Source organism: Barbus barbus (assembly GCF_936440315.1).
Source record: "Barbus barbus genome assembly, chromosome: 6".
Lineage (NCBI taxonomy): Eukaryota > Metazoa > Chordata > Actinopteri > Cypriniformes > Cyprinidae > Barbus > Barbus barbus.
Window position 1 is genome coordinate 36612407 of NC_136734.1, and position 14319 is coordinate 36626725.

Genomic DNA, 14319 nt, shown 5'->3' on the forward strand with positions numbered 1-14319 from the left:
TAAATGTCATTTTACCAGTACAGCTTCGAATGTAGACATGGAAAATGTATGGGAGAGAATTTCTGAATTCATGAAAAGCAGTCATTACAAAGAAACAATGTAAACACTTTCATTTGCAATCTGCATGTTGCAACCTGATATTATGCCACAATGAAAAGGCAAACTGTCATTTTTTTTTTTTTTACAGCCACTTATCTCTTCATTAAAATGTATGGTAATTTGCTTTTGAAACAATAAAAATGCAGAAATTCCAGTTGGAATGAAAAACATTCACACCTTGAAATATAATCCACTTATCCAGCTATATTGCAAGCATGACACTTTACACTTGGCAAGTTAAATATGAGACACATCATTGCATATGCCTGAATGATGCTGTCTTTTGCATTGCAGTCTAAACAGAATGGAAATTGTGCTGCAGAGAAATTGAATTACTGTCCAATCGCAGGCCTGTCAATGAAAAGCAATGTCATGAGTGTGGTGCATTTATTCCTCATGTTCCTCTTTAATGATTGCATTTCCGTGTGGTGTGAATTTTCCTTCATATAAAAGGTTCCCAGAAAGGAAAATCAATCATTCTATTCTCTTCACCGCATACTGTGTCCCTTAAACAAATGATTATGTTATTTCCTAAGATTACCTTGACTTAATGAGTGTGCACAATCAAATTACACTCAACTGAAATGAATAGTTATATTGTCATTTACCACAAACACTGTAAGTCTGTCAATTTGTTTGCTGGAGGAAGGAGTCAAGCGCTGGTGATTGCTTCAAATATTTATTTTTACATAGGAAACTTCAGGTTATTTGCATGTGTAATTGACTATTATGGACTATTATGTTAAAAAATGTGCTTCCACAATTTTTATCGTCAATGGTTGGTATTAGCAAGGAGATTTATAATACTTGGTAAAAGTTATCTGTTTCCCGTTTCACTGGTACTTTTTCAGCTGTCACAGGATACCATGAAACCTTTTTGTTTGTTTGTTTGTGCAATTTAAAAAGTAAGGAAAGATTTCCCTTATTAGAGTGCATTTGCTGCTAATCCATAGCATGTTCTGAGATGACTTTAGCATGTGCAGGATGATGATGCTTCATTAGCAAATAAATTCAAGCATAATTGTTAATTGTTTTGTCAAAGTAATTTTTGAAATATTTGTTACAGGCATCCACCACCAGGAGATATTGGGCCAAACCTTGATGCCTCAGTTATTTATATTTGGTAACAGCAATTCCTCTTTACCCTTTCAAAAGAGGGCGCCACTCTTCCAAACTTTCTTACTCCTCTTTCTACTTTTTAAAAATCTCTTCTTTCATGTTGCCCCTCCTTCTATTTATCTAATTATTGGTCAACCCCAGTCAACTCCCCTCCAACCCTCTCTCCTCCCTCTACTTTGTCTGTCTGTGAATCTGTTCCAGGATTCTTAGAGGGAAACACATGCTGACAGAAAGAAAAAAAAGCACTGAGGACAAAGACTGAGCATGGAGGAATATTCCAATTTCTTTAAAATTATCCTTCTTAACTGAATACATGTGTGCATGCAACTCTTGTATACTGAATGAAACTTTATTGCTGCATGCAAACTCAGAGAATTGTTTCTGCATTACACAAAATGTGTCTGTCTGCATGTGTGTTTGCTATATCACATACTTTATTATGCTTGCCTTTGAACACTGAACTACTGAACTTGCCTTGAAGTTTTTCCCTGTAGCATGTGGCTCTGATTTTGATTATTTGCTAGACTTGTTTTTGTTCGCTCGGCTCCTTTGAAGTTGTCTCTGTTTTAAGCTGCTGCATAGAAAGATGGATTCCTCTACACTTCACTTTCTTTTATTTCTGCTTTTCACCTTCTTCTCCTATGTTATTGCTGGAATGGACTCTTGTTATGATGAGGAGGGCGTCCCGAGCCGCTGTTTGCCTAAATTTGAAAATGCAGCCTTCAGTCGTACAGTGATCGTTTCAAATGTGTGCGGTATCCCACCTGAGGACTATTGCATGCAGACGGGGTCCACACGATCATGCCACTTCTGTGATGCCTTGGACTTGGAACTGAATCACAATGCCATTTACCTGACAGACTTCCACACGGATGAAGAGCCCACCTGGTGGCAGAGCCAGTCCATGTTCTATGGAGTTCAGTACCCTAATTCAGTCAACATCACGCTGCATCTTGGTAAGACACCCAGTTTGGGCTTTAATACTGATCAAACAATGGGAAAGGATGCCTGTTTCTGCACATTAAATAAAAAAAAAAAAAATCTGTAAGCCAAAAGTTGTATGTATTTGTGCAAAAAACAAATGTGTACCAAAAGTTTTACAGATCGTTAACTGAAATGTAAATACAAATAATAAATATTAAATTAACCTTATAAATGTTGTATTGGAAATTAGTTGAAAAAGAAGTTTAAGCTGACGTCCTAAAATTACTAAAAAAAAAATCAATGCTGTAAAGAAATGCAAATAATAATAATAATGAAAAAATACAACAAAATGATTAAAACAATCTCAAATTAAAATAGAAAACTGAAGATATAGAAATAAAATATGAATATTATATAAATATTAATTATATTTTATCTTTAACACCAGCACTGGTTAGCACTGGTTATTTAGTATAATAATTACTAAATATTAAAATACAAAAATACTACCAATATTTAATTTTACTAAACTACGCTTTTGAGACAATAAAAAGCTATCTAGGTAGATTATTAGCATTAAACACCTTTATATGTGCCATATTGTCCTCCTATTACTGCTGTCTGCAGTGGTAAACGTATCTGAATGTTGTCCAAATGCATCCTACTCTTTATTTTACTAAACATAGGTCTGCTTGTTTTGACTATATTAAATATTCAACTCAGCGTCCTATACTGTGTAAACTGAACAGCAACTAAGAAGCAAAAGTCACAAGGAGTTTCCCAGCTGTGAATTTGATGCTGCCTGTAAATGTGAACATCTCAGAAATCTGTCATTTTGGTGGCCTATAAGATTAGATGACTCTGATATCTCAGCTGGTTTCTAGTTTTATTACATTATTGCCCTGCAGACTTTACGCTACAATGTTTTCAATCACAAGTATTCCCATATGTCTGTAAGAATGTAACGATTTTGAAACTTAAAATGTCATTTGTGTTCTGTAATGTGAAATTTTCCTCTTGTTTTTCTTCTTTAAGCCTCAGAGAACATCGCAATTAAAAAATACCTAACTTTCACTGAATAGGGGTCAACACAGCTGACGCTCTAAAACTGATCACAACAATGGTTTTGGTTATTAGTAGAACTGCCACAGCTCTCTAAAATCACACAAAACAACGTAAAAGTCAGTGGACACAATCTGTAATGCTTTTGTAATAAATTTGTCAATTTACAAAGTAAATAAGAAATTATTGTTTTTATGTGTAGTAATGGGAAAAGGCTTACATGCCCTGATATTCTGGACGTTTTTCTAAACAAAGCAAAAATGTAACACTAGGCATTGGGAGTCAAACTTTTTTCTATTGTTCTTAATAGAAAAAAATGGCTTATTCAATGAACCTGTAGCCTATTCAATGAACTGCACAAAAATGATTATTAACTGTTTCTAGAGTTGTTTCATCATTATTGTCTTATTACCATAACATTTTATACTGTATATCTTTTTGTTGTTGTTTATTTAATTTAAATGGCCAAATATTGACATTTCTTAACTTATCTTGACTGGAAAACTTTCACTTTCTGTATCAAAACATAGTACTGAAATTTTGCAACCCTAAATGTGCAGTGCTGCAGTTTTTCATTGTTTTATTGAACATTTTGTAAAAAAAAAAAAGCTTTTATAACAAATACCTTACTAAAGACATGTTTAAGGGTATACAAAAGTCATGGGTTAAATTCCCAGGGAATGCACAAACTGATCAAATGTATATCCTGAATGCAGTGTAATTCAGTGTGACTTCAAATTATTTATGTAATTATTTAACTTGTTGTCTGCAAATACGTAAATGCAAAAACGTGAAGCTATACAGTCAGTTTGAAACACACACACACACACACACACACACACACAAACTGTGGTGGATGGTCTCTTTACATGTTACAGGCTACAGATGGCTTCTTCCTGTCTCAGTGGGCTGTTCTAAGCTGCAATGTGAAGCAGACTTGGTTGTAGTCAAAAGTTTGGCTTTGAAGGCTACACTACCTTATTGAGCATATGTTTGCATCTTTTTTCTTATCATTCTCAAGGACTGTCAATACCAAAACCATTGATTCATAGTGCAAACACTACTGCTGTTAGCTGAAATTACAGTGCATGTGTACCTTGTGGTTATTTTCATAACAGCTTTCAGCTTCTACAAATTAAAACAATTAGATGTGATTTAGAGATTCTCCGAAAGCACATTTATGAAAGAAAGAAAAGAAAAATGGGAGATGAAAGGGCACTAAAATTATGTTTCAACAGGCTAAGGCATAAAAGTGTATGTTCTTGTGTTTGCTCTGATTCAAAGACGCCTTGCAGTTGTGTGTCTATGAAAGGCCTTCTCACATTTCCAAACCAAACAGATGTATCCTAGGGAGGCCGACACAGACAGACACATAGACACACACACACACACACACACACACAGCAGAGAGAGCGATGGGGGTGGTACAGAAAACACTACAAAGAATAAGACAAACACAAAAAGCAGCAGAAGTCCAGTGGCAGGTCAGGTTTTTCCCATACACACATGTAAACACACACAAACACACACTTGCAGACTTCTAAGGAATGTTTCCACATCTGGTTTCCATTGTGGTTTTCATTCAAAGGTCCGATATGAGATACAGATGTTTTCTGCAAAATACTTCAGCTGAACATTAAAGACTGTTGTGTGCAAATCAGACCATTTTAACAAAGTGTTTAGACCAAGTGCACTTAGAAATGTCATGTTTGTAGATGCTAAAAGAACACTGTTAATAACTGAACATTTTCTGGTTGGTCTGCAATCTCAAATGTGTATATCTTCAAGTTCAAGTGAGTTATAGTGCACTGAAAATTACAAATGTTAACATGAATTTGTTATGCATTCATTTATAGCTTTTACGATCATGTCCCCAAACCTAAATCGTAATAAAAGAAAAAATCATTCTAGTTTTACTATACACACTGCACAGTCATGACTACTTTACAGTTTATTTATAAATATTGAGTCTGGTCAGGTTCAGTCAAGTTCAGAACCAAACACACCCACACATATACACAGATAAGTTTAGTCTACTCATTCTTTCAGTGATAACAGCTGTAGCACTAATACTGGTGGCTTTCTATGGAAGTACATTTAAATACACATTAAACCTGTGGGTGATATATATATTCAATTCAAGTCCAGCTAAGTTCCAGACAGTTTCATCATCAAGATTACAAATGAACACCAACTCTTGTTTTCTTTTTATTTTGCTCCTGCCTGTTTTTTTCTCCATTTCCTTCCTTTTTTCCAGCAAAGATAATCTTCTCACATGCTGAGATGAAATTATGCTTAAATTATTTAAATATGGCAACCAAAATAGTGTGGGTGAGCATGTTTATGTAGTATATGGCTGAAATATGATTTATAAAAAATAAATAGAAAAAGAAAGTAAGAAAAAAAGATCCTTTTTTGTAGTAGGGACTCTTTATGCTTAGGCCCAAGTGAATTGTGTCTTTATGAGTGAGTCATTGATTCATTCACTGAACCGATTCATTCAAAAACTTATTAATTCATTAACAAATAAGTAACTGTTTGAACTTGGAAAAGCATATTAGCATACCACTCTTACTATATCATAATAAGAAAATGGTAAGAGTTTGCTTGTATGCTATTTCGAGCTTAACTATTGTATATAGCCTACTTTATGAGGGAGTCATACTGAATGATTCACTCATAAAGATAGTTGCTCGACCGATTCATTCGAAAACACTAATTCAAACGCCATTACTGTGTTTGGACATATTTTGGCTGGCAGAGAAAGTCTAGACAAAGTAACTGCTAATATTGTGTCTGAAACGTAACTGAATCACTGGTAGTCGCGCTGTTCGTTTGTATATCAGTACGGTCGTGTTATTATTGCTTATTGAGACGTCTTGCAGTCAGATGCCAGCTGTGGGATAGTTGATGGCGACCCAGTGATCTTCTGGTAGCAACACTGGTGATAAACAGTTTTACAGAAATGGTAGCAAATTGCAAAATATGGCAGAACAACAGTAGACTTTCTGTTTATTAAATATAAATGGATTTAAACAAATAGGTAACTGTGTTATTTGTCACAGATGTATCTCTTTCATTGCACTGGCTGCAGGAACAGTCCCCCTGGAGCAACCAAGGGTTAAAGACTTCTCAGAAACTCTCCAGTACATTAGGACAATTATAATCGAGCAGCAATTAAACTGACAAAGTACCACCAAGTATGCCATTTCCTCAAGTCTCACATATTCTCTGCAGATACACAAGAAAGCTACTAGGCTCTGAACTGGATAAAGTGTCCTCATCCTCTTTTTCCTTTTTCATTCTTAATATTCCTTTGGTTTAATCTTCCACCTGCTCACTCTCAGTTTGGACCATAAACACTGTCGTGAAAAATATGATGTACATTTTTAATGACATGGACTTTAATTATTAGGCTGCAATAACTATAGAGGTACTGAATTTTGTGGGATCTGCCCATAATAATTGTAATGACATTAATATTGTTGTTGTTTTTCCAAGGCAAGGCTTTTGAGATCACATATGTCCGTCTGAAGTTCTACACGAGCCGACCGGAGAGCTTCGCCATCTACAAGCGTACCGAGGAGAATGGGCCATGGCAACCGTACCAATATTACAGTGCTTCCTGTCACAAGATGTACGGGAGGGACAATAAGGGCTTCATACGTCCAGGCGAGAATGAAAGGACGGCACTCTGCACGGATGAATTTAGTGACATCTCACCTCTAACTGGCGGAAATGTGGCCTTCTCCACATTGGAGGGACGACCCAGTGCCTACAACTTCGACCAGAGTCCTGTGTTACAGGTATATCATGTTATTTTATGATAACATGTAATGCAATACTACGGTTTATATTTAACCTATCTGGAAAGATCTTTTAGCATGCCAGATATAAACTGAACAACTTCTAATGTAAACCCGAGGCATCTACCGTGTGTATGCGTGCAAAATATTTATCATCATGGCTTGTTGACAGTGACTTGCTGTTTTAGTTAGCGGCTCCTCTCCTTGGCCTTTAGATATGTAGATGGGTGTGCTTTGTTGAAAGCTTTAAGGGAAATATACCTCACTGTCAAGCTTCTCTAACTTTCACACTTTCACAACAGAATCTCTTGGCTAAAAATGAGTGTGCTCAGCATGCCGTGCTACTCAATACAGCCTGCAACCTTTTCCAAAGATTTCTAGGGAGCTTCTTCTATACAGTGATGCAGTCACAGCCGTCAGATGGAGTTCAGAAAATCACAGGTGACAGGCAACTGCCAGAGCTCACCCAACTATTTGATACAGAATATGAATACACATACATATGGCTTTTTCTGCAACTATAGACATTTGGCTCTGAAGAAAATAAACTCTTGTTTCACACTCTCGCCAGTTTATTTGTCTTGCAGCAATTTCCAATAGCACATACACATACTTGACAGAAAAGTTCTTTCATTTTTAAATTTTGTTTCAGAGTAATGAACATTTTCACCGCAGTGTCACCTCCAAAAAATCAGAGATTATGTATTGTTGTTGCTAGCATTATGTGGTAGAAATTACATTTTTAACATTTTCATAATGAAATTACAAAGCCTTTTTTTTAAAATAATATTTTCATATGTTTTGCATGTTTTGATACAATTGTGATAAAAATGTCACAATTTAGTATTATTATTATTATAGTATTATTTCACATAAATTGTGTAAATTTTACACAATAAATAATCAAATACTTAGATTTTTGTTATTTGTTAATTAATCATTTAATTTTTATAATGGATTTTTAATGCGCCTGGTTAAATCAATGAAATACCTATTATACATAAAAGGCCTTTGAAAATCACTTAAAAAGTTAAATTATGTTGAAGACATTCCAAAATGTTTACAAGACAGTTTTAATGTGACCTTAAAAAAATATATATTCTGGCTGGAACATTGAAGCGTCCAAGTTGAATATCAAAGCAGATTTGACAGGATATTAGATGATCAGTACCTGCAAGAAGAGCACTCAGAATGGGAGCTCACCGCCTCCACATCTATTTTTGTGACAAGAAATGGATGAAAGGGAAGAAATTTGTTCTCACTAACAGAAGGGTCATACCAATTGAAATTGATGTGCATATAATTCCCCATAATGTGTTTGAATGCAGCTTTATAAAAAAAAAAAATCTTATTTAAATATTATTGTCTGTAAGATCAAACAAAACAAAAGATGTTGCAAGTGAGCAGGAAAGAAAAATATTGAAAATGATAAGTGTTGTGATAAGTGTTGTGAAAAGGATAAGCCTGTGATTTTTGACTGTAATGTATGTTTTATTACAATGCAGCAAAGTTTGAATCACTTGTTTTCATTTGTCTCATAATCATCACATATTAGTTTGTGGCTAATATCCAGTCACAAAATATTTGAGGACCCATTTACACCTGTATTAAGTGCTGATCTTATCACACACACACAAAAAAAAAAGTTGTTAATGGGGTAAACATGGTCCTTGACTTTCAGCAGTTGAACAGGCATAAATATGTTTGGACCTATTGAGGTTTGTTGTGGAATTGTGAACAACCCCATTTTAGGTAAAAGCTTTTTCACTTTCAGTCTTTTCATCATTCTCTTTTCTCTCAATTTTTCAAAGAAAAACAGCCAGCCCATCTGTTTACAAAAGTAAAAGCCACTAGAAGAGGACATGAGAGGGAGCAACAGAAAAGAAGGGGAAGTCATTTTATTTAAGAGCAGAGATAACAGTTTGGCTTCTTGTGATTGAGGCTTGTAGCCTGATGTGTGAAATCGAATCTCCCTATCACACAGATGGGAGATGAATTGTTTTTTTGTTTGTTTTTTTAAATGAGCATGGAAGGGGACTCCAGTGGCGCCACAAGAAAAAAAGAAGAGGAACTGGAAGAGATTGCTTGATTTGATGTAGTCCAGTTTCTGGGCTTAGAGGTACAGAGTAATCAGCATATGTGTATACATGTAAACACATTGTGCAGTGTGTCTTCTACTATGGACCTAGATCCTGAAGGCTAAACATTTACATTTATGCCTTTAACAGATGCTTTTATCCAGGTCAGTTCATCAAAGAGCCAGCAATATTCATAATAGACAATGTCAGGTTTTTAAACAATTCGATTATGAAGCAAGCTATAGAAGAGAAGAAATTCAGAGATGTTTGGGTGCATGTGTCTGTAAGTGCATTAGTTTAATGTTTTGGTGTGAAGTGCCTACGGAAGAGATGTTTCTTCAGATGCTTCTTAAAAGATGTCTCAGCAGTTCAGGTGGAGTTGGATACTCATTCCACCGGAGAGGAACAGAGAGGGTGAAGGTTTTGGTCTGTTTCTCACGTTGTTCATTAGGTTATCTGAACTGGCATGAATTGAGGTGAGGACGTGCTATTCCAGTGCAAAGTCAGTGTCAAAACGTTTGTTCGACCTGTTTATAATGACTAATAACTCAGAATCTAATTCTCACACATGCATAATGGGCTCTCTGCAAGTGGAAATGGATCGTCTGCAGATGGAAGAAGAACTAAGCTTCTCCGATTACTCAAATGTTACCCTGTTGCTAGCCTAGTTATTTAAATTAATTTACTTGATTTCCTGTGATTGACATGAGAGAATGCAGAGAGCATGAAGGATGCAAATAAATGAGATGAGAGCTGAAAATAATCACTTATGAGAATGTTTAACTTCTGGTTTCATTTAAGTAGAACATGTAGTCTAATTTAGATCCAACACTGAAATAGGATGTACTGTAGGAAATGCGAAAAAGAAATTACAGCAACATTTTTAAAAACAGTAACAAATATTTCAAAACCTGTTCACATCAAGAATTAAATTTAAAGTCAGGTGGATTTTTGGTTGTTGATGTTTTTATTGTAACACTGTAGATTAGGGAACACTATTCACCATTAGTTGCTTATTAGCATTAGGGTTGGGTTCCGAACTCAGTACTTTTAAGGGTACCGACTGAATTTCGTTGGTACTACCGATTCACATTATATCATTCAGTACCAAATTTCGGTATACATAAAAATTAAGTGCATAATTCTATAGGTGACATAACAGATCTGTCTACACCTTTAAGAACGTCTCGGTTACGTATGTAACCCTCGTTCCCTGAAGAAGGGAACGGAGACGTCACGTCGGTGACCGACGAATTGGGATCTCGCTTAGAGAGACCAATCCCCTACGAGAGTATCTAAACGAGCCAATGCACATTGGCATGCGATTATTGCATCCAGCTGCCGCTAATCACAGCGTGAGTATAATTAGGCAGCGGGTGCAGCGCATATTCAGGTTTTCGCTGAGGAGCCGAGCCGGTGACCCGGCCGCTCAGCGGTGGTACAGCAGCCGTGGCGACGGGACGTGACGTCTCCGTTCCCTTCTTCAGGGAACGAGGGTTACATACGTAACCGAGACGTTCCCTATCAGTCGGTCACTCCGAGTCACGTCGGTGACCGACGAATTGGGATCCCTACCAAAAGGCCACGGGTACTGCCCCTTCCAGTGTCCTGTGGAAGCCTCCTGAGCCCCTATTTTTTGGCGCAGGTCAGGGCTACCGCAGAAGACCAGCTACTGCTGCCATGGCACTACCCACTCAGTAAGACTGGATAACACTGGGAAAACGTACCCATTCCAGTTGGAACCGGACGCTACGGAAGCTCGCCCTTCCCGTAGGAGGTTCGGAGCAATTACGCATATGATCAACCTTAGGCGCATATGGAGGATTAGAGGAATTTGCCTCATGGAGATTGGCAGAAGACCTGCTGGGGAAACACGGGCTCTCAGGCTATACCGTGGACTATACACATATGGGGTCCAAAAAAGGCCTTTCATATGGAACCCAGCCCTCTACCGGTTCTCATGGATTCAGCGAGTGAGGGCCTGGCGTCAGATGCTCCGCCACATCTGACTGCCGAGGGGACGGAGGAACTCGACAGGGTCTACAGTACGGACTCTCTGGAGCAGTTTTAGCAAGCCGACCCGAAAACGGGACCTCTCAGTGCTTCTACCCGTTTGAGGTGAGAACACAGGAGGAAACCGGTTCCACACGAAGGCTATAGAACCTAGCGAACGTGTTAGGGGTCGCCCAGCCCGCAGCTCTACAAATATCTGCCAGCGAGGCGCCACGAGCCAACGCCCAGGAGGATGCAACAGCTCTAGTAGAGTGAGCTCTCAACCTGAACGGGCAGGGCACACCCTGTACCTGATAAGCCAGGGTGATGGCGTCCACTATCCAGTGGGCCATCCTCTGCTTGGAGACGGCCTTCCCCTTCTGCCGGCCTCCGTGACAGACAAAGAGCTGGTCTGAGGTCCTGAAGCTTTGTGTCCTGTCAACGTAGCATCTCCGCGCTCGGACGGGACAAAGCAAAGCAAGGGCTGGGTCTGCCTCCTCCGAGGGCAGCGCTTGCAGGCTCACCACCTGGTCCCTGAAGGGAGTAGTGGGAACCTTGGGCACGTAGCCAGGCCGGGGCCTCAGGATTACCTGGGAGTCAGCCGGCCCAAACTCTAGGCACGAATCGTCGACCGAAAATGCGTGCAGGTCCCCTACCCTCTTGATGGAGGCCAATGCAAGCAGGAGCAGAGTCTTCATTGAAATAAACTGCAGCTCAACTGACTGCAAAGGCTCAAATGGGGCCTGCTGTAGTGCTTTCAGCACTAGAGACAGGTCCCAAGAGGGTATAGAGGGGGGCCGTGGAGGATTTAACCTTCTTGCCCCCCTAAGGAACCTGATGACCAAGTCATGCTTACCCACCGACTTCCCTTCCACGGGGTCATGGTTGGCAGCAATCGCAGCCACATAGACTTTAAGGGTGGAGGGAGACAGCCTTAGCTCCAACCCCTGCTGCAAAAAGGAAAGCACGACTCTGATCGGGCACTTTCGGGGGTCTTCTCGGTGAGAAGAACACCACTCGACGAACAGGTTCCATTTCAAGACGTAGGCCTGTCTCGTGGACGGCGCTCTAGCCGAAGTGATGGTGTCAACTACCCCTTGGGGTAGGTCACCTAGAACCTCCGCGTCCCGTCCAGGGACCAGACATGAAGTTTCCAGCTTCTTAGGTCTGGACGCGGGTGCAAAAAGGTGCCCCGTCTCTGAGTCAGTAGATCCTTCCTCAGAGGAATCTGTCAGGGAGGGGCTGTCACGAGGAGCATCAGTTCTGAGAACCAAGTCCGAGTGGGCCAGTACGGCGCCACGAGCAGGACCTGCTGCTCGTCCCCCCTGATCTTGCATAGTATCTGTTTTTGCGAGAAGGCTCACTGGGGGAGACGCACACTTGCGAAGGCCCCGCGGCCAGCAGAGCTGGACCGTCTGGGGATGGAGTCTCCATTCTCCGGGGAGCGCAGCTCGTGACAGCTCGTCGGCTGCCCGGTTGAGCAAGCCCGGAATATGAATGGCACGAAGCGACCTCAGATGCTTCTGACTCCAGAGGAGGAGGTGGCGGGCGAGTTGCGACATGCGACGGGAGCGCAGACCACCTTGTCGGTTGACGTACGCAACGGTCGCAGTGTTGTCCGTGCGGACCAGTACGTGTTTGCCTCGTAAACGCCTTCTGAGACGGACCAAGGCCAGACGTACCGCTAGCAACTCTAGGCAATTGATGTGCCAGTGCAGTTGGGGGCCCGTCCAAACCCCCGACACCGCAAGCCCGTCGAACGTGGCACCTCAGCCGGTGGTGGAGGCATCGTGAAAATCACAGCATGCCTGGAGACCTGTTCCAGGGGCACTCCTGCCCGCAGAAACGAAAGGTCTGACCACGGGGTGAGGGTTCGGCGGCAGGCCGGTGTGACTTGGACCCGGTGAGTGCCGCGCTGCCACGCCCACCTCGGGACTCGGCCATGGAGCCAGTGTTGAAGCGGCCTCATATGAAGCAGCCCCAGCGGCGTGACTGCCGCTGCAGCTGTCATATGCCCCAGGAGCCTCTGAAATTGTTTCAGTGGGGCCGCTGTCCTGCTCTTGAACGCATTCAAGCAGTTCAACACCGACTGAGCACGTTCCTACGTGAGGCGTGCTGTCTGACTGACCGAATCCAACTCCATACCGAGAAAAGAGATGGTCCGTCCGCGACTCTCCATGCCCTCTTGGGACCCAGGGCAGAGACAACCGCTTCTTGTCGAGATTTTTGAAATAGGAGAATCTCCACCCGGCCCTCCACCGGGGGAGGGGGAGGCGCATCCGCCACCTCCCAAAGCAGTCCTCTCTCTCTCTCTCTGGGTCGCCCGTCCTGTGCCTCTTGCTCTTCTGCTCACCGCCAGGTTTGACGGGGGCCAGGACGGGCGGGGCGGCCTGCCTACGCCCAGCTCAACGGCACCGCTTCTGGAAGCTGCTGCGGAGCGGGAGCAGGGACGGACGCAGGGGCCGCCCTCGGCGACAAGCAGGCTGGGGCGCTGCAGCCGGCGGACGGGTGGAGGCAGCAGCTGCCCGCCGGGGCAGGAGGTGTTGGATCGCCTCAACCTGCTCGTGAGCAGCCGAGAACTGCTGGGCCATGTTCTCGACTGCGTCGCCGCAGAGGCCAGTCTGGGACACAGGGCCCTTGAGGAACCGATACTTTGTCGGTGTCCCCATGTCGACCAGACACAGCCAGGGGTGAACGTCCTGGACCACAAGTGTGGACATCGCACGACCCAGAGACCGCGTGACCTTCGTCGCTCGTAGCGCGAGGCCCGAGGTACAAGCTCTCAGAGCTTCCGGATCGTAACCACCCCCGTGCATGTCCTCAGTGCCTTTAGCCTGAGGACCCTGCAGTAACGCCGTAGCGAAAGGTGGAGGCAGCTTCCCCACAGGCCATATAAGCCCCGCCGGACAGACCAGACGAGTACCTACAGGCCCGGAAGGGGAGGCACGGTTCGCCCCGCCGAGTGGAGACGGTATTAGGACACAACTGCATCGCAACCGACCGCTCCACCGGGGGGACCCCCGTATACCCCCTAGCTGCGCCACCGAGGGTGGTGAGGGGGAGGAGCTAGCAGGGCGGTTTCTGGCAGTAAAAGGTGCCGTCCACGACCTGGTAAGCTCCCCATGCACCTCCGGGAGAGAGGCACTAGGGCAGGGCGCTGAGAACCAGCGCAAACTACCCCGAGAAACCAGTCGTCCAACCTCGAGGGCTCGGGACACGGTGGGATCTCCACTCGAGCC

The 14319-nt window shown here is 42.3% G+C and overlaps 1 protein-coding gene across 1 annotated transcript in view; it reads left to right on the forward strand.

Moving 5' to 3' along the window:
* Positions 1-1419: 1419 nt before the first annotated feature.
* Positions 1420-14319, forward strand: part of LOC306871197 (laminin subunit gamma-3-like) — a 74851-nt gene continuing 61951 nt past the window's right edge. The window contains exons 1-2 of the mRNA XM_079418971.1: positions 1420-2174; positions 6706-7010. Coding sequence (XP_079275097.1) covers positions 1805-2174; positions 6706-7010 — 675 coding nt within the window. The 5' untranslated portion in view covers positions 1420-1804. The remainder of the gene's footprint in view (positions 2175-6705; positions 7011-14319) is intronic.